The sequence below is a fragment of the Saccopteryx bilineata genome, chromosome 3, assembly GCF_036850765.1.
Source record: "Saccopteryx bilineata isolate mSacBil1 chromosome 3, mSacBil1_pri_phased_curated, whole genome shotgun sequence".
NCBI lineage: Eukaryota > Metazoa > Chordata > Mammalia > Chiroptera > Emballonuridae > Saccopteryx > Saccopteryx bilineata.
The window spans coordinates 257,374,274-257,395,643 of NC_089492.1; the positions used below are offsets into that span (position 1 = coordinate 257,374,274).

Genomic DNA, 21,370 nt, shown 5'->3' on the forward strand with positions numbered 1-21,370 from the left:
AGCGACTCAGTACTCCAGGTTGATGCTTTATCCACTGTGCTACCACAAGTCAGGCTCTTTCAGGATTTTAAACTTTATTATTTTTTTTCAGATTTTATTTATTCGTTTTCTTTTCTTTCTTTCTTTCTTTCTTTCTTTCTTTCTTTCTTTCTTTCTTTTTCTTTTTCTTTTTTAATAGAGGAGAGAGAAAGAAGGGGGGGGGGGGAGTAGCAGGAAGCATCAACTCCCATGTGCCTTGACCAGGTAAGCCCAGGGTTTTGAACTGGAGACCTCAGTGTTCCAGGTAGATGCTTTATTCACTGCGCCACCACAGGTCAGGTGCTCTTTCAGGATTTAAAATGAAATCCTTTACGTAAGCAATGACCTGGCATCTCATTTTTGTAGTTTGCATGGATGTTAGCTTTGTTGAAATTTTTTGCTCTAATTTCATGCCTAAGGGCATGAATTTCTCTGAAATACAGAATGAAGGGTGTGTCCTGGTATGGCAGGAGCTGAAGGGATTCCACCCAGTTGGAGCTCAGCCACCCCAGGAATGGTCCGTCCTGGGACACTGACCACATTCAGTCTCTGGAATAAGTCCCACTGTTTGCAGAACAATGTACCCTGCGTGGACCCTCACACTACTCAGCTCTCTGACTTCAACACCCATTCACCCCTCCCTATCCCTGACAAGATAAAATCCAAGCCATTTTCCAGCCCAACTCCATTTAGCCTCTGCAGTCATCTCAGCTGTGACAGCACTCTGCCACACACTCTCATTCAGAGCACCACACTCCACACAAGCTGAATTACTTTGTGTTCACCTCCCATAATTTCACACACACCATTCCCTCTGCCAGCGCACTGCTCCACCTCCCCTTGACTGAACTATTCTTCAAGATAAACTGGATGTCATCTCCTTCGGGGCGGCGACGGGGGGGGGGGGGGGGAGGTGATGTGCCTCCTACGTGACCCCTGAATGTCTCTGTTCGACAGTATCCGCTTCTGTCCCTAGAACTGTGGGATCCCTGCGGGTATGGAATGATGGGCTGAACCTCAACCATTAGTACTTACTCCCAGCCCGTAAAGAACTCGGTCCCACTGGGATGTGGAAGACCCAGGTTCCAAACCCCGAGGACGCGGTTTGAGCGCGGGCTCATCTGGATCGAGTAAGGAAGGCTACCAGCTTGAGCCCAAGGTCGCCAGCTCGAGCAAAGGGTTACTCAGTCTGCTGTAACCCCCAAACACACCCGTCAAGGCACATATGAGAAAGCAATCGATGAAAAACTAAGGAGCCGCAACGAAGAATTGATGCTTCTCATCTCTCTCCCTTCCTGTCTGTCTCAATCTCTCTCTCTCTCTCTTTCTCTCTCTGTCCTCTGCCCCCACCACCACCACCACCAAAAAAAAAAAAAAAAAAGAACTTGGTCTCAGACACTGGCAGGAAACACCCTTCCTCTCCGGGCAAACCAGACGAAGGTTCCCGGATAGACCCGCAGGGAAGAGAGGAAGCGCTTCCGCCCGGGGTCCCCTGGGCACCGCCCCGCTGGGACCGCCGGTGTCTCCGACAGGCCAGAGCGACCTGCGATTTACATACCCATGGTGCACCACGAAAAACAGTTTACAACGCTCGGGGTTCCAGCCCAGTGGAAACCCACTGATGCGGGGCACGCTTCTTGTTAGAAACGTATGGTCTCTACAAACACCAGGCCAGGAGCACGAACCGGGAAGGCAATGAATAACCATAAGTGTGCTGAGGGTTAGCTTGCTCTGCAAGAATCCGAGCGGAAACAACCAAGCATGCTCTCGTTTCTCTTCAGATCGCATAAATCTTTCGCCTTTTACTAAAGATTTCCGTGGAGAGGAACAATTATGAGTCTTGAACGAATTTTTTGAGGTCTCGTTTTTAACGAGGCTATATTCTGGAAGTTCAAAAATAGAAATTAATAGCTTACTTAAACTTTCTGGTAACGTGGTCGTGGTATATATAAGGTTGATATTTTTGCCTTTTTTCCGTCTCTCTATTAACTGAGACGAGTAAAAAGTTAAAGAGGCTGTTTTATTTCTGTGTTGACAGGCTCTTGGTCTGTATGGTGCTTTTTAGGTACCACTGCAGTTATAAATATTCCATCGTTGATTTAATCAGTTCTCTGGGAATGTTTTTTTTTTGTTTTTTTTTGTCTGAAGCTGGAAACCCGGCACGCCCACCAGGGGGCGATGCGTCGCTCTGCCGCGACCAGAGCCACTCTAGCGCCTGGGGCAGAGGCCAAAGAGCCATCCCCAGCGCCCGGGATGCTCCAATGGAGCCTCGGCTGCGGGAGGGGAAGAGAGAGACAGAGAGGAAGGCGGGGGGGGGGGGGATGGAGAAGCAAATGGGCGCCTCCCCTATGTGCCCTGGCCGGGAATCGAACCCAGGTCCCCCGCACGCCAGGCCAACGCTCTACCGCTGAGCAAACCGGCCAGGGCCTCTGGGAATGTATCTTAAAACAGTTTTCTTTACCCAAACAATGCTGTCATGCAGTGGAATGGTTAATCATGTGCAACATATTTTTGCACAAAATCCCTGAGTTAGAAGTTTAACTTTATTTTCTTCCAAATAGTCAATTATCCCTTGTTTATTTTATTTTGTTTTTTATTTTTTACAGAGACAGTCAGAGGGATAGACAGGGACAAACAGGAATGGAGACAGATGAGAAGCATCAATCATTAGTTTTTCTTTTGTCTTTTTTTTTGTTTTTGTTTTTTTTCATTTTTCTGAAGCTGGAAACAGGGAGACAGTCAGACAGACTCCCGCATGCGCCCGACCGGGATCCACCCGGCACGCCCACCAGGGGGCGACGCTCTGCCCACCAGGGGGCGATGCTCTGCCCATCCTGGGCGTCGCCATGTTGCCACCAGAGCCACTCTAGCGTCTGAGGCAGAGGCCACAGAGCCATCCCCAGCGCCCGGGCCATCTTTGCTCCAATGGAGCCTTGGCTGGGGGAGGGGAAGAGAGAGACAGAGAGGAAAGCGCGGCGGAGGGGTGGAGAAGCAAATGGGCGCTTCTCCTGTGTGCCCTGGCTGGGAATCGAACCCGGGTCCTCCGCACGCTAGGCGGACGCTCTACCGCTGAGCCAACCGGCCAGGGCAATCATTAGTTTTTCATTGAGCGTTTCGACTTCTTAGTTGTTCATTGATTGCTTTCTCATATGTGCCTTGACTGAGGGTCTTCAGCAGACAGTAACCCCTTGCTGGAGCCAGCGACCCTGGGTCCAAGCTGGTGAGCTTTTTGCTCAAGCCAGATGAGCCCGCGCTCAAGCTGGTGACTTCAGGGTCTCAAACCTGGGTCCTTCCACATCCCAGTCCAATGCTCTATCCACTGCGCCACCGCTTGGTCAGGCTATCCCTTGTTTTAGATTAACAGTATTTTGTTTCACAGCTCTTTTAAATTCTTTATGGAATACAATAGTATTTTTTAAAATTTATTTATTTTTAGAGAGGAGAGAGAGAGAGAGAGAGAGAGAGGGATAGAGAGGAGAGAGAGACAGAGAGAGAGAAGGCGGGGAGGAGCTGGAAGCATCAACTCCCATATGTGCCTTGACCAGGCAAGCCCAGGGTTTTGAACCCGTGACCTCAGCATTTCCGGGTCGACGCTTTATCCACTGCGCCACCACAGGTCAGGCCTACAATAGTATTTAAATAAAGGGAAAAAGTAATCACTGAACATTTACAGAGCACTATTTAAGTGATAGGGACAGAGAAAGCAGAAGTTCAAAGGGCCCCCACTCGAGGCCCCAGGGATCTTTCTCCAGGGTGACAGGAAGACAAAATGTGTAATGAATGAGATATATTGCATGGGGAATACAAGAAAGTAGCCTGACCAGGTGGTGCAGTGGGTAGAGCATCAGACTGGGATGTGGAGGACCCAGGTTCGAGACCCGAGGTCGCCAGCTTGAGCGTGGGCTCATCTGGTTTGAGCAAAAGCTCACCAGCTTCAACCAAAGGTCGCTGGCTTGAGCAAGGGGTTCGTCAGTCTGCTGAAGACCCGCGGTCAAGGCACATATGAGAAGGCAATCAATGAACAACTAAGGTGTAGCAATGCTCAACGAAAAACTAATGATTGATGCTTCTCATCTCTCCATTCCTGTCTGTCCCTGTCTGTCCCTGTCTCTGTCCCTCTCTCTGTTAAAATAAATAAATAAATAAACAAACAAACAAACAAAACGTTATAGCGTGGACTGGACAAGCCAAGGTTTCCGGTTTTATTAGGGTTGGGGCGCATATAAGGAGCAACCAATAAATGCATAAGTAAATGTAACAACATATCGATGTTTCTCTCTCTCTAAGATCAATCAATATAAAATTTTAAACGAGTAACAGCCCTGGCCGGGGACATGCTGAGGTTTGGGAGTTCCATCCTGGGTCAGGGCAAATGACGGCATGAATAACTGGAGCAACCAACTGATGTTTCTTTTCTTTTTTTCCCCCAGAGAATCAGAGAGAGGGATAAACAGACAGGAACGGAGAGAGACGAGAAGCATCAATCATCAGTCTTTCGCTGCGACACCCTAGTTGTTCATTGATTGCTTTCCCATATGTGCCCCGACCGCGGGCCTTCAGCAGACCGAGCAACCCCCCGCTCGAGCCAGAGACCTCGAGTCTAAGCTACTGAGCTTTTGCTTGAACCAGATGAGCCTGTGCTCAAACTGGCAACCTTGGGATCTCGAACCTGGGTCCTCAGCATCCCAGTCCGACGCTGTATCCACTGCGCCACCGCCTGGTCAGGCAATTGATGTTTCTATGTATCTCTCTCCCTTCCTCTCTCTTTTAAAAATAATTAATAATAATAAAAATATTAACAAGAGAGAAGCAGAAGTTTATTAACATGTATTCTTTATGTATACCCAGAGAAAAATGAGTAACTCCCTGAGCGGCCCAAAATACCCACTTAAATACCATCTTCAGCTAAAGACAAAAAAAAAAGGAAAGTGAGGGGGCCACCAGGAAAAGCACAGCAAACAGGGTAAAGTTTGTTAGGCCGATTGCAATGGTCCCTTCTCCGTTGACAAGATTCTCTGGAGTTAGTCTACCTCTTCTTCCTGGTACAAAGAGGAGAGCACCCTTACAAATGGAGATTTCCTTTATAAATATAAATTTCCCTTACAAAAGGGTAACTTGTGTACTCTAGTTTCAGAGCTTCTCCTGTTTCTCAAAATAATCATCTTAAAGTATTCCTTATGCCAAAGGATATGGTGTGGCATATTCTGTTACTCTTCAGGCTTAGAAGGTAGGAGCCACCAAGCAAATGTGAGGAAAAGAAATAAGGCCAGGACGAGATCCAGGTTTCTGGCTTGGGCACTCACCATAGGGTCAGAACTGGGAAAAGATGAGAAAATTGAATTTTGAACTGACTCTGAGGTGGACAATGTGAGGCATTTAGAAAGCGATCTCCAGGACGCGGTTCTGGAATTAAAGAGGCTGAGCTGAAAGCTAAGAAGTGGTTATAACAGTAAACAGGACAGGCGAGAGTGGCCACGGACCGGCAACGGAGGGAACAGTGCAAGATAAATTATTTGATTTCCAGTCTGGCCAGGAGGTTAGGTCCAGCCGAAGCCCAGTCCTCCGCGCCTCCCGCCCAGTCCCGGCCCCACCCACAGAGCTCTGCGCGCCGCGGCCGCGGTCCTTCCCACGCCTGGCTCGCGGAGCATGCCGGGAGCGGAAGCCCACTCCCAGGGCCGAGCGTGTCCGGAAATGCAGGTGGGACAGGCCCCAAACTCCTGGTAAGACCTATCCTTGGGTCACTTAAAGGGCAGGTCTAGAAAGCTGTGGTGCTCCCGGGGCAGGGTCCCCCTCCGGCGGCGGCACGAAGATCCCCGGGCCGCATCCCCTCTCCGCAGAGCGTGGCATTTCCACGCTTCCACGATCTGCTCCACCTGCAGGAGAAGACCAGTCACCGTGGAGCTCCGCAGTGCTCCCGTCACCCCTTCACCTGGCAGACCCTGGGCCACCCGCGCCTTTCCCCCACGTTGCTGAGTGGATCTGAGCCTGCTTTCTCGCGTCCGCACCGGGATGAGTGGCTCCTGCCGATTTTGCTCTTCCAGGGCGCTCAGCTCTGCGGGGGCCAGCAGGGCCAGTCTCAGCTCCCGCACCACCGGTGCCGCTACCTCAGCCACAGGCCTCTCCAGCACTGCCTGGGAACACCAGCTCTGAGCCCAGGCAGGTGGGGACACCTGGCCCACAACCCACCACCCCCTCGCCAGGTTTCTGCGGCCCGATCCTTCAGCGCCCCCAGACCGCATTCCCCTTCGCCTCGCTCACCGCGCCCACGCGCGCCCAGCTCCGGGCCGCCCGGACGAGATCAGCCTCGTCCACGCAGAGCTTGTCACTGCGCAGCAGGGGCAGCAACGCGGGAGCTGACAGCTCCAGGAAGCTGCGGGTTCGAAGCACCTCCTGTGGGTCCGAGAATGGGTCAGGGCAGAGCAGAATGAGGTCTGTGGGAGTGGGAGTATAAGCACGGGGGTGGGAGGGCTGTACCTGGCTGTGGGTCTCTATGAAGGCTATGCAACGCTCCTGCAATGGTCCCAGGCCAAAGGTTACAGCCATCTGAGAGCAGAATGAGGGAGATCAAGTTAGAGATAAGAGGCCATGAAGCCCAGCCCTCCACACCGGGGATTACCTGCCTGGGTCCAACAACACCCACCTGTAGCGCCTCACAAACTAGCTCCACATCCAGCACCTTTACCACAAACTCCAGGCATAGCTGGGGACAGAAATGAATGTGGGTTATGCTGAAGTATTCTTGCCCCAGAACCCAACCCCACACCAGAAGCAGTGAGCAGGCTTGGAGAAGTCTACCAACCACCCCACCCCAGAAGCAGTGAGCAGGCTTGGAGAAGTCTACCAACCACCTCACCCCAGAAGCAGGGAGCAGGCTTGGAGAAGTCTACCAACCAGGCTCCTAGCAGCCTCAGGCCCAGAGCCTTGGCAAGCCAAGCCCAGCTGCCTCTCTTCTAGCACATACCCCACAAATCAGACTAGATAAGAAACAAGGAAAAATTCCACTCTCCTTTTTCACTCAGGATGTTTATCTTCCTCTACTTGTCCCCCTCCTGACTTAAAGACACTCAGAACTGGAAACTTAGATTTCATCCATGACATCCTACTCATCCTCACATACAGAAAAGCATTGAGTCATACCAGTCCCACTTCCCTCAGTGCTCTCTTGGGTAAGGTGACCAACTTTTTTAAAATGAAAAGGAGGACAAAAATAAGCTAAAGAAAACAATATCGAAATAAAAGAAACATTTTATTCATTGCAACAATAATACACTATAATATGATAAATGCATATAAAAACATTTGTAATATTTTATATTGTAATTGTGCATACATGCCTATTAATTTTTTTTTTTTTTTGTATTTTTCTGAAGCTGGAAACGGGGAGAGACAGTCAGACAGACTCCCGCATGCGCCCGACCGGGATCCACCCGGCATGCCCACCAGGGGCGATGCTCTGCCCACCAGGGGGCGATGCTCTATTGCAACCAGAGCCATTGTAGCGCTTGAGGCAGAGACCATGGAGCCATCCTCAGTGCCTGGGCCAACTTTGCTCCAGTGTAGCCTTGGCTGTGGGAGGGGAAGAGAGAGACAGAGAGGAAGGAGAGGGGGAGGGGTGGAGAAGCAGATGGGCACTTCTCCTGTGTGCCCTGGCCGGGAATCGAACCCGGGACTCCTGCACGCCAGGCCGATGCTCTACCACTGAGCCAACCAGCCAGGGCCACATGCCTGTTAATTTTTAATAATTGTAAGAAAAGAAAAAACTCATTTAGTAAAACTAAATATCAAACAAAACCACTAATTTGAAGTGATATTCGGATCTATTTATCATTTTCTAATTAAAAAACCTCTGTTGCCTGACCAGGCAGTGGTGCAGTGGATAGAGCGTCGGACTGGGATGTGGAGGACCCAGGTTTGAGACCCCGAGGTCACCAGCTTGAGCACGGGCTCATCTGGTTTGAGCAAAAGCTCACCAGCTTGGACCCAAGGTCGCTGGCTTGAGCAAGGGGTTACTCAGTCTGCTGAAGGCCCGTGGTCAAGGCACATATGAGAAAGCAATCAATGAACAACTAAGGTGTTGCAACGTGCAACAAAAAACTAATGATTGATGCTTCTCATCTCTCCGTTTCTGTCTGTCCCTGTCTATCCCTCTCTCTGACTCTCTCTGTAAAAAAAATAAAAATAAATAAGAATAAAATAAAAAACATCTGTTTTATGCAACTATTTAATCAAAATGCATTACTAATAGATATGGTTTGAGATTGGATTTCCACTTTAAAACTTGAATTTCAGGAAAATACTTGTAAATAAAATTATACATATTTGGAAATTATTAAATAGATAATGAATTAATAAAACATGAATTATGTTTACCTGTAATTGAGAAATATACCTGTATATTCACTGAGAAGGAAATAATCATGAGTCTACACATGTGTGCCATGTTGTGTTTCAGTAAGAAGTACACAAAGCCATTTGCACGCTCGGTATATCACACGCTCTCTCAAGGTCTCCCTCTCATAATAGCGTCTTGCCACACTGTACTGATCCTTGATGAATCATGTCAAATACAAATACGTCATATCATACTCAATGGATCGACTCTGCATCAATCAAATACCGACATTTACAGATTAGTCTTCAATATCAATAAAGGAGTACACTTTTCTGAAGTTGGAAACGGGGAGGCAGTCAGACAGACTCCTGCATGCACCCGACCGGGATCCACCCGGCTTGCCCACCAGGGGGCGATCCTCTGCCCATCTGGGGCTTCGCTCTGTTGCAACCAGAGCCATTCTAGTGTCTGAGGCAGAGGCCATGGAGCCATCCTCAACGCCCGGGCCAACTTTGCTCCAATGGAGCTTTGGCTGCGGGAGGGGAAGAGAGAGACAGAGAGGAAGGAGAGGGGGAGGGGTGGAGAAGCAGATGGGCCCTTCTCCTGTGTGCCCTGGACTGGAATCGAACCTGGGACTCCTGCATGCCAGTCCGACGCTCTACCACTGAGCCAACTGGGTAGGGTTAAAGGAGGACACTTTTCAAGGGAGGATGGAACTTACAAAAGGACTGTTCTCCCTAAAGAGGACAATCGGTCACTTTACTCCTGGGCTAACCTTGTGCTTCCCCTGCTGCCCCCATTCCTATAGGACTGATAAATCTTCCCCATCTTTCCCAATCCTATCTCCTCTAGCTTCCAAATCCTCACCCTCTTACCAGAAACCTCTAGTGAGTCTCCATCACCTTCTGGGTAAAAGAAGTGCAAAAAACTTTTTCTTGCCTGACCAGGCAGTGGCGCAGTGGATAAAGTGTCGGACTGGGATGCAGAGGACCTGGGTTCAAGACCCCGAGATCGCCAGCTTGAGTGAGGGCTCATCTGGTTTGAGGAAAAGCCCACCAGCTTGAACCCAAGGTCGCTGGCTCCAGCAAGGGGTTACTTGGTCTGCTGAAAGCCCGCGGTCAAGGCACATATGAGAAAGCAATCAATGAACAACTAAGGCGTTGCAACGCGCAATGAAAAACTAATAATTGATGCTTCTCATCTCTCTCCGTTCCTGTCTGTCTGTCCCTGTCTATCCCTCTCTCTGACTCACTCTCTGTCTCTGTAAAAAATAAATAAATAAAAATTAAAAAAACCAAACTTTTTCTTAATGTTTATGAGTTTATTTGAACCAAACTGATAATATATGCCAAGGAGCAAGATCTCAAATGCCCTAAGAAGTCCAATTATTATTATTTTTTTTACAGAGACAAAGAGAGTCAGATAGAAGGACAGACAGGAACGGAGAGAGACGAGAAGCATCAATCATCAGTTTTTCACTGTGACATCTTAGTTCAGGGGTCACCAAACTACAGCCCGCGGGCTGCATGCGGCCCCCTGAGGCCATTTATCCGGCCCCACCGCACTTCCAGAAGGGGCACCTCTTTCATTGGTGGTCAGTGAGAGGAGCATAGTTCCCATTGAAATACTGGTCAGTTTGTTGATTTAAATTTACTTGTTCTTTATTTTAAATAAAGTATTTGTTCCCTTTTTTTTACTTTAAAATAAGATATGTCCCTGGCCGGTTGGCTCAGTGGTAGAGCGTCGGCCTGGCATGCAGAAGTCCCGGGTTCGATTCCCGGCCAGGGCACACAGGAGAAGCGCCCATCTGCTTCTCCACCCCTCCCCCTCTCCTTCCTCTCTGTCTCTCTCTTCCCCTCCCGCAGTGAGGCTCCATTGGAGCAAGGATGGCCCGGGCGCTGGGGATGGCTCCTTGGCCTCTGCCCAGGCGCTGGAGTGGCTCTGGTCGCAACAGAGCGACGTGCCCGGGAGGGGCAGAGCCTCGCCCCTTGGTGGGCAGAGCGTCATCCCCTGGTGGGCGTGCCGGGTGGATCCCGGTCGGGCGCATGCGGGAGTCTGTCTGACTGTCTCTCCCCGTTTCCAGCTTCAGAAAAATACAAACAAACAAACAAACAAACAAAAAAGATATGTGTAGTGTGCATATGGATTTGTTCATAGTTCTTTTTATAGTCTGGCCCTCCAACAGTCTGAGGGACAGTGAACTGGCCCCTGTGTAAAAAGTTTGGGGATCCCTGCCTTAGTTGTCCATTGATTGCTTTCTCATACGTGCTTTGACCATGGGCCTTCAGCAGACCGAGTAACCCCTTGCTCGAGCCAGCGACCTTGGGTCCGAGCTGGTGAGCTTTGCTCAAACCAGATGAGCCCGCGCTCAAGCTGGCAACCTCGGGGTCCCACACCTGGGTCCTCTGCATCCCAGTCCCACACTCCATCCACTGCACCACCGCCTGGTCAGGCCGAAGTCCAAATTTTTGAAGGTCCTGAATGAACCAGCTCCTGGCACCCTCTCCATTTCATCCCTTCCATGCCTCCTCTCACACTCAGCCTAGCCATGACTAAATATTTCACAAGCTCTTTTTGTGCCTATGTGACTAGAATGCCATCTTTCCAACCCCCCCCCCCGAACAAACTCCTACACTGTTCTACCTAACCCAACACAAATATTTCTTTTCCTTGGTGGTGAGGACTAGAGAGAGACCCCCTTCAGTCTCAGCATCATCTACTCTTATCTATCACACTTTTTATCCCACTTGATTAAAGGAGGTCAAGTTGGAGACTGAAGAGGCCACAATGCAGCCCTCCACATAGGAGAGCTTTCATGTCTTTCTTTGAAGAACAAGGATCAAGGCTGACTGACATATCTTGGTATCTACAGCATCAGACAGTAACACTCCATGTACCTCCACAACACACAAAAGGCATGCCCGTATCCTTTTGCACACTGGAACACATAAATGCCTATTTACACAGAGAGATATCCATACTTCTCTCTGTACTGGTGCATGTTCCTCTCCAGGACAGAATGAGTGGGAGGCAGGGTATGAACTGAGCTCCTAAGAGGCAAGGGAAATGAGACAGGGGCCTGCCACATAAACCCACCTCTCTCAGTTCCTCCAGCCCATATTCCACAGCTGCTGTCAGCACCTCCAGCACCTGCAAAGTGGGTGGTTGGGTTGGGAGTTCCCCCTGCCCCTCAGCCCACCTCCCCTCCTCTCCCACCCAGACCCCTGCCCTGCGGGCTCACAGAACGGCGGTGCAGTTTGACACTGTTGGTGTACAAGAACTCCAGCACTGCCAGGAAGGCCTCAGCTGGTACAGTGCTTAACACCACGGGGATAGGCACCCCAGGGCCTGGCTCCGGGTCCAGAAGTCGCTGGAAAAAGTTGCATCTACAGGCCAACAAGCACCGGTGGGCAAACACCTCCTGCCTTTCTTGACCGACCACAAAGCGAACATCACTGTGGGAGAGATGGGCAGAGCCAGTGGACAGGAAACCAGAGCATGCCATACGGTAAAATTCTAGGCTTTGCCTTTTCCTATTCTGGGCCTTTGTTTCCTTATCTGTGGGCTTAGTCCTTCCAGCAGATGGTCTGGGACACAGAGACCTGGGTTCTAGTCCTACCCCACCCTATAGTGGGGCTCAGGCAAGTGACTTTCTACCTTTGGATCTCAGGTTTCTCTCCCATGAAATGGGATGGTAACCCCAAATTCTCAGGTATCAGAGGAGGTGGCTGTGCCAGGGCTGATGCAAGATTGGTCCCTGAGTCTTGGGGGAAGGGAAGCTCTTCTTAGCTCCTCCTCCAGACTCAGCTTTTTTCACCCTCCTCCTGGCAGGAGCGGGTGGGAGGATGGAGGTACAGACTATGCTAGCTGCAACAGACACAGCAGAAATGCATCATCAAGAGGCCAGACCACATTTTCCATCTTCATGATCACTTCCTGCCCCAGCCTCTGGGCCTCTGACAACACAGTGAGTAGGAGGCAGGAGATGAAGCTTCAGTTCCTGGAGCCTCCTAGTCCCGGGTCCAAGGCCTGGGGTTTCCACTACTCAGACCTGACTGATCCCCAAAGCAGTAGGGTTATAGGAGTCACCAGCCCTTGCAGAGGAACCCAGCTCTGAGCCAGTAAGGACAGAAGGCTGCACTCTAGTTCTCCTGACCAGCCCTGCCCCATACTTTACCCCTGGTTTCAGACACCACTGGCATCCTAGGCAGGCAGTGAGCCCCAGGCAGCACCCTTAAACCACTTCCTGGCTGAGACTCTGGCTCAATCCCTCCAGCTTTGCTTCCCTTGTGAATCCCCAGTTCCCAGAACAGGGTCATCTGCTCCTCAGCCTCCCCAGGGACTCAAGTTACATCCCTTCTCTCAGGGGGCTGAGGGCTCTTCTCTGCCAGGAGCCCAAGATCCAAAAAAGGAAGACCTTTGCTTGAGGTCACACATCACTCTGGGCTGCAGGTCCCATTGCCCTCCATCTCTGGCTCTCAAGATGTCATGGACCTCGAGTTTGGCAAGAGAGTCAAGTTCTAGTTCCCCACCTCTTCTGTACCCAGCGCCTTCTCAGTCATGGGACCCAGCAGAGCCAGCCATCAAAAACCCATGGACAGGGCCAACCCCCTCACCTGTATAGGCGGTTGTTGACGAGGCTTCGGAGTGCTGTGGAAAAGGGCTCAGCTTCCCCATGCACAACCAGTCCGGGGGTCTCCATGGATGGGGTGGGGCAAGGGAGTAAGTGGGTGGAACAGCCAGTAAGCTTGTTGTTGGTTGGTATGTGGGAGGCAGTAGGTGGGAAGGAGCGGGAGGCCTGGCCAGGCCTAACTGCTGGTAAGGAGACTAGAAAGGCCTGAGAGGGAGGGGCAGGAGCTTGGGAGGCCTGTTTGCTGAGAAGCTGTTTAGGGATGGGGCAGGAGAGGCCCAGGTTCCTGAAGAAAGCATCAGAGGTAAAGGAAGCCGGAGGTTTGGCTTGGTGATGGGGACTCAGGCAGGGGACCAAGAGAGGCCGAGGTGGAGCTGACTAGACCTGGAAGGAGAGGCTAGCTGCAAATGAGGCCTCAGCTGGGAGCCTGCCCAGGCAGCTGCTAGGGTGGGAAGCCTGTGGGTTTCCAAGGAAACTGGAGTCTGGCCTGAGAAGACAGGCCCCGCCCATCTCCCACAGGCCTAGGGAAAACTTCAGACCTCAGAGGAGCCCTGAGCAGAGTTGGAGGGTCTTAGCTCCTTGGCCCTTGCCTGTCCTGGGTTCAGAGTTTAGACTCCTTGCCCCTCCTACCCCCCAACCCACAAGCACACAGGGTTCAGATCTGGTTAGCCAGCTCTGGGGAAACCCCCTCAACAAGGGAAGGAACCAGGAAGGCAGTGCTTTCCCAGCAACGCATGGCAACTCTACCGCTCAGGCAAGGGGCCCGTACCCGGTGGGGCCCAGACAGGCTTACTTATGAGGGGGCAGTCTTGTCTCTAGAGGGGGTCAGATGAGGAGGTGTCAATTCTGACAAAGGAGTCATGGCCTCTGGCATCCCTGAAATGCAATACAGAGGTGTGGCAAGCTGGGGACAAGCCTGAGTGCTTGGTCAGCAGAGGCTGGATGCCTCGAGTGTGAGCCCACCCCCTCGCCCTCCCTCCACTGTGCTGAGGCAGCCTGGACTCGAGGAAGTCAGTCAAGCCCCACCCTAGCTCTGCTCAGGGAGCGGAAATGTTTGTCCTTGTTTAGAAGGGAAGACTACTGTCATGATGTGCCCCTTCCTGTGTGCCCAGATCCTGACTTCTGAGCAGCCACCTCTACCACTCAAGGTCTTCCCATATCCCTCTGAGACTTACAGGTGAAGAGTGAAGAGCCATTCTTCTCAAGGGGAGAAGTGGATAGTGGCTTAAGAGCCCTGGGGTAGGGACACCTTTCTGACCAGAGCCCCTCTCTCCATCTGCTCCTTCAGCTGTTGTCATGGTAGAACATTGCTGTCATGGTAGAACCCCGGCTGTCCCTTCTCCCCTGACAACTCAGGCACCCTGCACTCAGCGTGTGCTCACAGTAGTAACACTCCCAGGTTAAGCCAAAGCCCGGATGGAGGAAGGGAGGGGCTCTGGCCCAGCAACCCGTGGCAACTCCACAACACGGGCAAAGGGCCCTTATTTTCCCACCGGCAGGTCAGGCCAGCCAGGCTAGAGCTGGAGGCCAAAGGCTGCAGATGACTCAGGGTGCCTGCGGGGGTTTCGAGAGAAGAGGGCAGCTATACCAGATGGTTCTGGAGGTAGGGCCAGAGGCCAAAGGCAGAGTGGAAGGAGTTCCTGTGTAACCTGTCCCCAGCCTCAACCAGTTGTGGGGAGATCTTTGTGCCCACCATTCTAGGAGCGGGTTGGGGTGGAAGATGACTCGATTCAATACCCACAGGGCTAGAAGGACCGGTGGGGGTCGGAGCTGGGTCTGAATGTCCCTCCTTCTGGTTAGGGGTTGGGGGCACCACTGTCTGGGCTGAGGCAAAGGGAAGATACTGTTCCTTTCTCCTGCTGGCAGTCAGGCTGAGGGGAGAAAAGGAGATCACTTAGCTGACCTCCATAGTGCCCAAGGGAAAGTGGAGCTCAGGGGCCAGAAACTAACCCAAGATGATAGTCTTAAGCAGCATCTCTTGCCTTGTTTATGTCCCTAACAGCCCTTAACCTTCCAAGAACCAAGGAATCCACTCAGCCCCGGACTATTTTAATTCCTGTCTCAAAAACACAGGTAAGAAGGTAAAATCCTGATCAAGAAACTGGGTGGTACTCAAAGGGCCATTGAAGGCCACCCAATCCAAGTGTGGGTCTTCCAACCAGCAGACCTATGGCTGGCAGGCCTGTGCCCCCGGGACGCCAGGAGGAGGAAACTGCCAAAGACTCCGGGTTGAAACTATCACCGTTGCGGCCTCCAGGCCACTTGACCAGCATTGATGAGGACCGGCCGGCAGGTCTGGGCCCAGCCTCCCGCCGTGGCTCCATGCTGGGCCTGGCCCTGTCCTTTTCCCGTCGCAATTCGCTGGTTGGACCAGGTATGGGTCCTGGGGGCCGACGTCCATCCTTGGGCCCAGTGCCTCCATTAGGCTCTCGGGTCAGCTTCTCTGGATTGCCCCTGGCACCTCCTCGGCAGATGGCGCCCTCATATCGCACTGAGCCGGCACCCGGGGAGCGCTGGGAGGCCACGCGAGCACAACGTGCCCTGGAGGAGGCACTGGCTGCTGGACTGCAGGACACATGCTACTCTGGCACCAAAGCGGGGCCGCTGGCGCGCACTGTGTGCGAACTGGTACACACACGCCTGCGAGAGCTCAGCCTGCCACGCTATAAGTTAGTGTGCAGTGTGGTGCTGGGGCCAAATGCCGGCCAGGGTGTGCACGTGGTCAGCCGCACACTCTGGGATGTGGCCAATGATGGTCTGGCCTCCGCCACCTTCACCAATGCCTCGCTCTTTGCAGTGGCCATAGTCCACGGGCTGTACTACGAGTAAGGAGGCATCCAAGTTCTACAAAATGGTTTATTATTCCAGGACGAGGCCCTCCCTAGGGCGCACATCCCAATAAATAAATGTCTGTTAATAAATAAAAGTGGTCCATAAATAACACCCCCTAGCTGGGGGCTAAGGCTCAGGCTTTTCTTGGAGAAGGGATAGGAGGCAGCTAGTACAGGAAGCCTCCAACCCCAGTAAAGCTGGTCCCTGATTCCCTGGGGGATTAGGCCCAGAGCCCCCAGTGAGGCACCAAAGGGATAGGGAGGGCCAGAGGTGAGGGCTAAAGCCTTACAGGCACAGGCCGTAGGCCTGAGGGCTTGGGTCACAGCCTGCTCTGCAGGCTGGGGCCTAGGTGGAGCAGCGGTCCCGAAGCAGGCGCAGAGTATAGCGGAGCCGCTGTCGCAGGTCGGGGGAGCAGCCCAGCTGCCGAAGGTGGGAAGCAAGGTAAGTGCTAGCGCTCCGATTGCGGGCCACAAAAGTCACAAGGAGGGGCTCCCAGCCACTGAGGATCAGCTTGGTGTGGTCTCCATAGAAGTTTACCTGTGCACAGAAGGATGGCATTGATCAGGGCCTAGTCCCCAGCTCCAGCTTTCTTCCTACCACCCAGGGTACCCCAGAACTTCCCCAAACTCCGAGAGGAGCTCTTACCTGGACAGTACCATCACTAAACAGCATGAGTAGGGCCTGATCAGTCTTAACCCACTGAAGTAGGAGTGGGGGGACAGGCACCTCCACTTCTTCCACACTGGGCAGATCTCCACCCTGGGGGGAAGGGCAGGTCACTTTTCTGACATGAGTCAAGCCCCTTCCCAGTGATGTCTCCCTTAGAGGTTCAGCCTTCATCTGTGAGCCTCTCCACAAAGGGGAATAGGAAGGGACCAGGATGTGTTAGTCCTCAAATGTGCCCAACCGCAGTCCACACACCTTCATGAGGCGCTGTTCCATGTAGGAGGTGAAATACCGCAAGACACTCAGCTGAGGCTGCAGGGCCCGAGGCACAGCACCCACAGAGAAAGAGAAGTGCTTTATGCTGGTGGGGTTGTAGTGCACAGTCCTGCAGGGAGGAGACAGAGGTCAGAGGGAGCCCTGCACTGATGCCCCTCTCCTGAGAGACCCCAGGACCCTGAGCCCAGGAGCACACCAAGGTATGGCCCAGCTGGGTACAATGGCCTGGATACAAGGCACACACCCATAATAGCACTTACTTTCTGTTGGCTGACAGGGCCATGTGTGTGCCGTTGTTGAAGAGCACAGCCACTCGGCGGCTGGACAGCTGATACCCAAAGCCAAACTTGTTTGAGTAGTCAACCCACTTGCTGACCCACACCAGAGGCTCTGGCTGTGCCAGGGGAGCTGGGTTCTGTTCCGCTGTCATGGGAGAGGAAGGAGTAAGGACCTATTCCTGGCCTCCCAGCCAAAGAACTCCCACCATCATTCTCATGAACCAGACCTGAACCTTACCTGGGGGCATGAAGGCCAGGCAGTTTCTCAGAGCACAGAGGGCAGACTCCACCACTGTGGCCACAGTCAGACCTTCTTCAAACCCTAAAGGGAATGGGGTACTCAGAATTAGGCATTCGTCACTTAGGACCCAGGCTTGTCCTTCTGCCTCCTCCTTCCCTCTGGTCCCTGTTCTCAGCCCAGCAACCTCCAGCACCTCTCATACTCCTGGCTGCTCACCATCTCCACTACTCGCCAGTGTCCCACGGGGTGAGCTGTCTTCAGGTGCCGTCTCTACCAGGCTGAGGGGAGCAGGACCGGAAGCTGCTGGAGCCTGGAGGGTTGGGTAGGGGGAGGGAGTGAGATAGGCCCCGAAATCCAAATCTTTCAGAGTCCATGGGCCAGCCCTGTCCTGCACCCAGGGCACCCCAGGTCAGCCCCACCTGCCTAATGAGACAGCCAATTAGGCCACCACAAGGCTAGATGCTTCACCAGCCTCTTTTATCCCAAGCTTCCCATAGCTGCTAGGGCGGGGGTGAGTCAGGGAAACACTGCCCATGTGAGCACCTCACCTCAGGACTGGGATCCTGATGGCCAATGGATGTCCGAGTGAGGCCACTCACCAAACAGGAAACCTCGTCCCGCTCTTCAGGATGGTTCTTACCTGGATGGGGCAAATGTAGCTCTCAGTATCCTGCTTCCCACAGGGATAACACAGATTGGCACACCCGAGTGCCTATATAACACACACTGTCCCCAGGGACTCACTGGCACTCACACTCACACCACCACAATGTATGTGTACGATATAACAAGCCCCCTGTCGCTCTGTACCCTTGAAACCACTGGCATTCCAGACTCACTCTTATTCTTCTTCCTGCCAAAGAGGCTCTTGGTAACTTTGACAAACAGCATCCTAGCTGGATTAAGGGGTATCAGGTCTGGGACTGTCACGCAGCTGTTGACAGGGAGCCGGTCGGGGGTATAGCCCTGAAGAATAGAGCCATGTGAGCAGAAAAGAGAGGCCCCACGGGTCCTGTCATCTGCCCCCCATTTAATCCCCTGGGTATGTATAAACTGGACTTAGGTGTCTTCAGACCTTGGTAAAGAAGTCATGGCGCAGGATCTGGTCAATCGAGGGGCGGTCCTGGGGTGAGGCTCGGAGGATGGCAGCCAGGAGCTGACGGGCCGGCAGTGAGAGGCTGGCGGGCAGCGTGTAGTGGACCTGTTTGATGCAGCGGTATGTCTCCTTCAGATCGACTGTCTCAAAGGGGGGGCTCCCACACAGCAGCGTGTACCTGGGGGCAGAGATAAGAGGTCAGGAGTAAAGGGGAAGGTGTGCCCCACCCATGCACCCATCTGTGCACAGATGACCCTGGGACTCACATGACACAGCCCAGGGACCACACATCTGCCTCTGGGCCATGGCCTTGTCTCTGTAGCACTTCTGGAGCCACATAGTTAGGGGTGCCACAGATGGTCCTGAAAAGGGGTAGGGACGAGAGGGAAAAGTTCAGAGCCAGCTCAGCTTTCCCCTACCTCATCCCTGCCCCCACTGTGAGTTCAGACAAAGCAGCTGCCTGTCACCAAAGGCCAGAGAACTTCTGCTTGTCTTAGGACAATGGATGCTAGGGATGGCAGCTGAGCCCACGCCTACCCGCCTGGCCCAGCTGCTCATCTGCTCTATAGGACAGGAGGAGGGCCTGACCCAGCCCCCACCTCCAGGGTCAACAGAGGGTCCATCACTGAGCCCTTCCCCCTTCCCCCACTCCTGTCTGTCAGACACCCATACAGGCTGCCACCTCCTACGGTCTGTGTCACATACACTCACCAACACCAGCTGTCACATCCCCCATAAACACTCATCTGCCACACATACTATCTGTGTCCCTCACACCCAGTCATGGCCATAGCAGGTCTTCTAACACACACAGGGTTTTATGTCCTGCCATTCCCACACTTTCAGTCTGTCTCATACACAAAATGCTTACGCCATCTTCCCCCTTCCACACACAAGATCACCTTCAAGAATCCTTATACTCCAGCCTGACCTGTGGTGGTGCAGTGGATAAAGCGTCGACCTGGAAATGCTGAGGTCGCCGGTTTGAAACCCTGGGCTTGCCTGGTCAAGGCACATATGGGAGTTGATGCTTCCAGCTCCTCCCCCCCTTCTCTCTCTCTGTCTCTCCTCTCTCTCTCTCTCTCTCTCTCTCTCTCCCTCCCCTCTCTAAAATGAATAAATAAATAAATAAATAAAAAAGTATCCTTATACTCCCACCTGTCTCAAGGACGCAGACACCCAGAGGACCCTCAGCCTTTCCACCAGTCCCAGTAACCCAGGCTGCTGCTTACACCTTCACACATTCACAGCCCAGCTTCTCTCCCTGTCTATCACACACACACATATCAGGCAGTCGTGGTGCTTCCCACAGACTGTCATGCACACATCTGTGACACATACAGACTCTGGCCGCCCCAACCCCAAACACTCACTTCTTCCTCTGCTCTGGGGGCTCCAACCGGGTTGCCAGCCCAAAATCCCCCATCTTCAGTTCCATGTTCTCAGTGATAAAAAAATTTCCTGGACGGGGGCAGAGAGGTGTGTCAGACTTCTTTCTCTCTGCCTCCCCACCCCCACCCCCATGCTGCTGGCCCAGCAGTCTCACCCAGCTTGAGGTCTCGGTGCAAGATGCCCCGCTGATGCAAGTACTTGAGTCCCGAAAGGATCTGCCGCAGGTAGTAGCGGACCTCTGGTTCCAGCAGGGTGTGACGGGCCTTCCAGATGTGGGCCAGAGACTACAGAAAGCCACTGGTTCAGATCCTGGTCTACCTTTCCTGACTCTCCCTCCATCTGTGCTCGATGAGGAAGAGGCAGGATCTCCAGCTTTGGACCTTAAGGCCCCTTTACCCCTCACCCTGCATCACCATCCCTCACCTTCCGGCTGCAGAGCTCTAAGAAAATGTATATGTTGTCAGCATCCTCAAAGTGGTGCAAGAAACGCACGATGTGGCGGTGCTGCAGGCCGCGGTGTAGCTCAATCTCATTTAGAATCTGCAGTAGGGGCGCAGGGTTGTCATCCTAAGGGCTCCCATGCCACCGTCCCCACCCCCTCTAGTCGCTGGGCCTGGGCCCAGGCCCACCTTCTCGCGCTGATGCGGCTTGGTGATGCGGCTCTGCGAGATGACTTTGACCGCGTAGGCGTTGCCAGTCTCAGTGTCCGTGGCCTCATAGCAACGCGCGAAGCCCCCCTGCGGGAGGAAGCATCAGGCATGGTGCTCCAAGAAAGCTGGATCTGGCCCGCAGAGGTCCCAAGCGCCCGACGCGGGTAGAGGTTGGCCAGGGCACCCTCCACCCTGGCTAACACTACCCCCCCGCTCACCTTGCCCAACAGGCGGCCTTTGAAGTAGGTGCGGCCGCTGCCTGGGTCCGTGATGAGGCGCCCGGGGTCTGGCGCTGGCGGCCCGGTCAGCGTCTCGAGTTCAAGTCCCGGCACGGCACTCGGAGGCGGCCCAGGCCCGGCGGGGGGCGCGGGCGGAGCGGCCGCACGTTGAAAGAGGCGCGGGGACAGGATGGCGGCAGCGGGCTCCATGCGGCAGGTGAGTCGCAGGCGCGGGCCGGGCTCGTTCTCGGTTCCACCCGGCCGGGGCCGCGCGCAGCGCTGCCTGGGTTTGCTACTCTGGGCTCGCGCCCGAGGGAGCGTGGCGTTTTTATCAATGAACGCCGGCCCCTCCACGGCGTCTCGTCATTGAGGGCCCGCCCTCTTCCTGGCGGCGACTCACCGCGGAGCCATACCTTCCCAGGCCTTACATCATTAGGCAGCTCCGCCTCCCATCCAACCCTCCTCCAGGCCCAACCTCCTCCTCATGCCTTAAAGACGCAGCCGTACTGCTAGTCACCATGCGGATCCCACCAGGATGTAAGGGTTATCCGTTCCTCCGTTCCTATCCACCCCCCCTGGTAACGGGGGACCCACTTCTTTCCCAGTTCTTCGGGATTTATGCTGAAGTCTGGGTGGGTTCTGGGCATCTGGGGAGTCTCCCTAGCAACTAGGTGGACCAGCGTTCCAGCCGCGAGGGGAGAGTCAGGCGGCGCTCGCTTTCACCAGGCGCATCACTAACAT

The 21,370-nt window shown here is 53.4% G+C and overlaps 3 protein-coding genes and 1 non-coding gene across 11 annotated transcripts; 2 read left to right on the plus strand and 2 right to left on the minus strand.

Annotated features, from left to right (window-relative positions):
• The first annotated feature begins 1,779 nt into the window (after positions 1-1,779).
• On the plus strand, positions 1,780-1,896 carry LOC136332621 (U5 spliceosomal RNA). Its single transcript, XR_010730789.1, has one exon. It is a non-coding gene; the product is annotated as a U5 spliceosomal RNA (small nuclear RNA).
• Positions 1,897-5,725: 3,829 nt separating this feature from the next.
• Positions 5,726-14,310, minus strand: BTBD19 (BTB domain containing 19). 6 transcript variants are annotated; one of them, XM_066269375.1, is made up of 9 exons: positions 14,156-14,310; positions 12,967-13,856; positions 11,592-11,805; positions 11,447-11,500; positions 6,659-6,718; positions 6,493-6,561; positions 6,277-6,408; positions 6,024-6,149; positions 5,726-5,891 (listed from the first exon to the last, which is right to left on the minus strand). In XM_066269375.1, exons 2-9 carry the CDS (start codon positions 13,050-13,052, stop codon positions 5,757-5,759), a joined length of 876 nt encoding a protein of 291 aa, XP_066125472.1. In that variant the 5' UTR covers positions 13,053-13,856; positions 14,156-14,310; the 3' UTR covers positions 5,726-5,756. The 6 variants fall into 6 exon arrangements, with proteins under 6 accessions (XP_066125472.1, XP_066125469.1, XP_066125470.1 ...); XM_066269372.1 differs by having other exon boundaries at positions 5,726-6,149; XM_066269373.1 differs by having other exon boundaries at positions 6,277-6,561.
• Positions 11,798-15,836, plus strand: DYNLT4 (dynein light chain Tctex-type 4). Of its 3 annotated transcripts, none has more exons than XM_066269379.1 (2): positions 11,798-11,858; positions 14,983-15,836. In XM_066269379.1, exon 2 carries the CDS (start codon positions 15,150-15,152, stop codon positions 15,807-15,809), a length of 660 nt encoding a protein of 219 aa, XP_066125476.1. In that variant the 5' UTR covers positions 11,798-11,858; positions 14,983-15,149; the 3' UTR covers positions 15,810-15,836. The 3 variants fall into 3 exon arrangements, with proteins under 3 accessions (XP_066125476.1, XP_066125475.1, XP_066125474.1); XM_066269378.1 differs by lacking the exon at positions 11,798-11,858 and adding an exon at positions 12,199-12,317; XM_066269377.1 differs by lacking the exon at positions 11,798-11,858 and adding an exon at positions 14,501-14,583.
• Positions 15,837-15,967: 131 nt separating this feature from the next.
• PLK3 (polo like kinase 3) lies at positions 15,968-20,946 on the minus strand. Its single transcript, XM_066269367.1, has 15 exons — positions 20,630-20,946; positions 20,391-20,498; positions 20,185-20,301; positions 19,916-20,045; positions 19,743-19,830; positions 18,636-18,731; positions 18,349-18,547; positions 18,113-18,239; positions 17,822-17,913; positions 17,490-17,583; positions 17,271-17,354; positions 17,015-17,177; positions 16,734-16,863; positions 16,458-16,571; positions 15,968-16,349 (listed from the first exon to the last, which is right to left on the minus strand). The coding sequence occupies exons 1-15, from the start codon at positions 20,837-20,839 to the stop codon at positions 16,158-16,160; spliced, it is 1,944 nt and encodes a 647-aa protein (XP_066125464.1). The 5' UTR covers positions 20,840-20,946; the 3' UTR covers positions 15,968-16,157.
• Between the last annotated feature and the right edge of the window lie 424 nt (positions 20,947-21,370).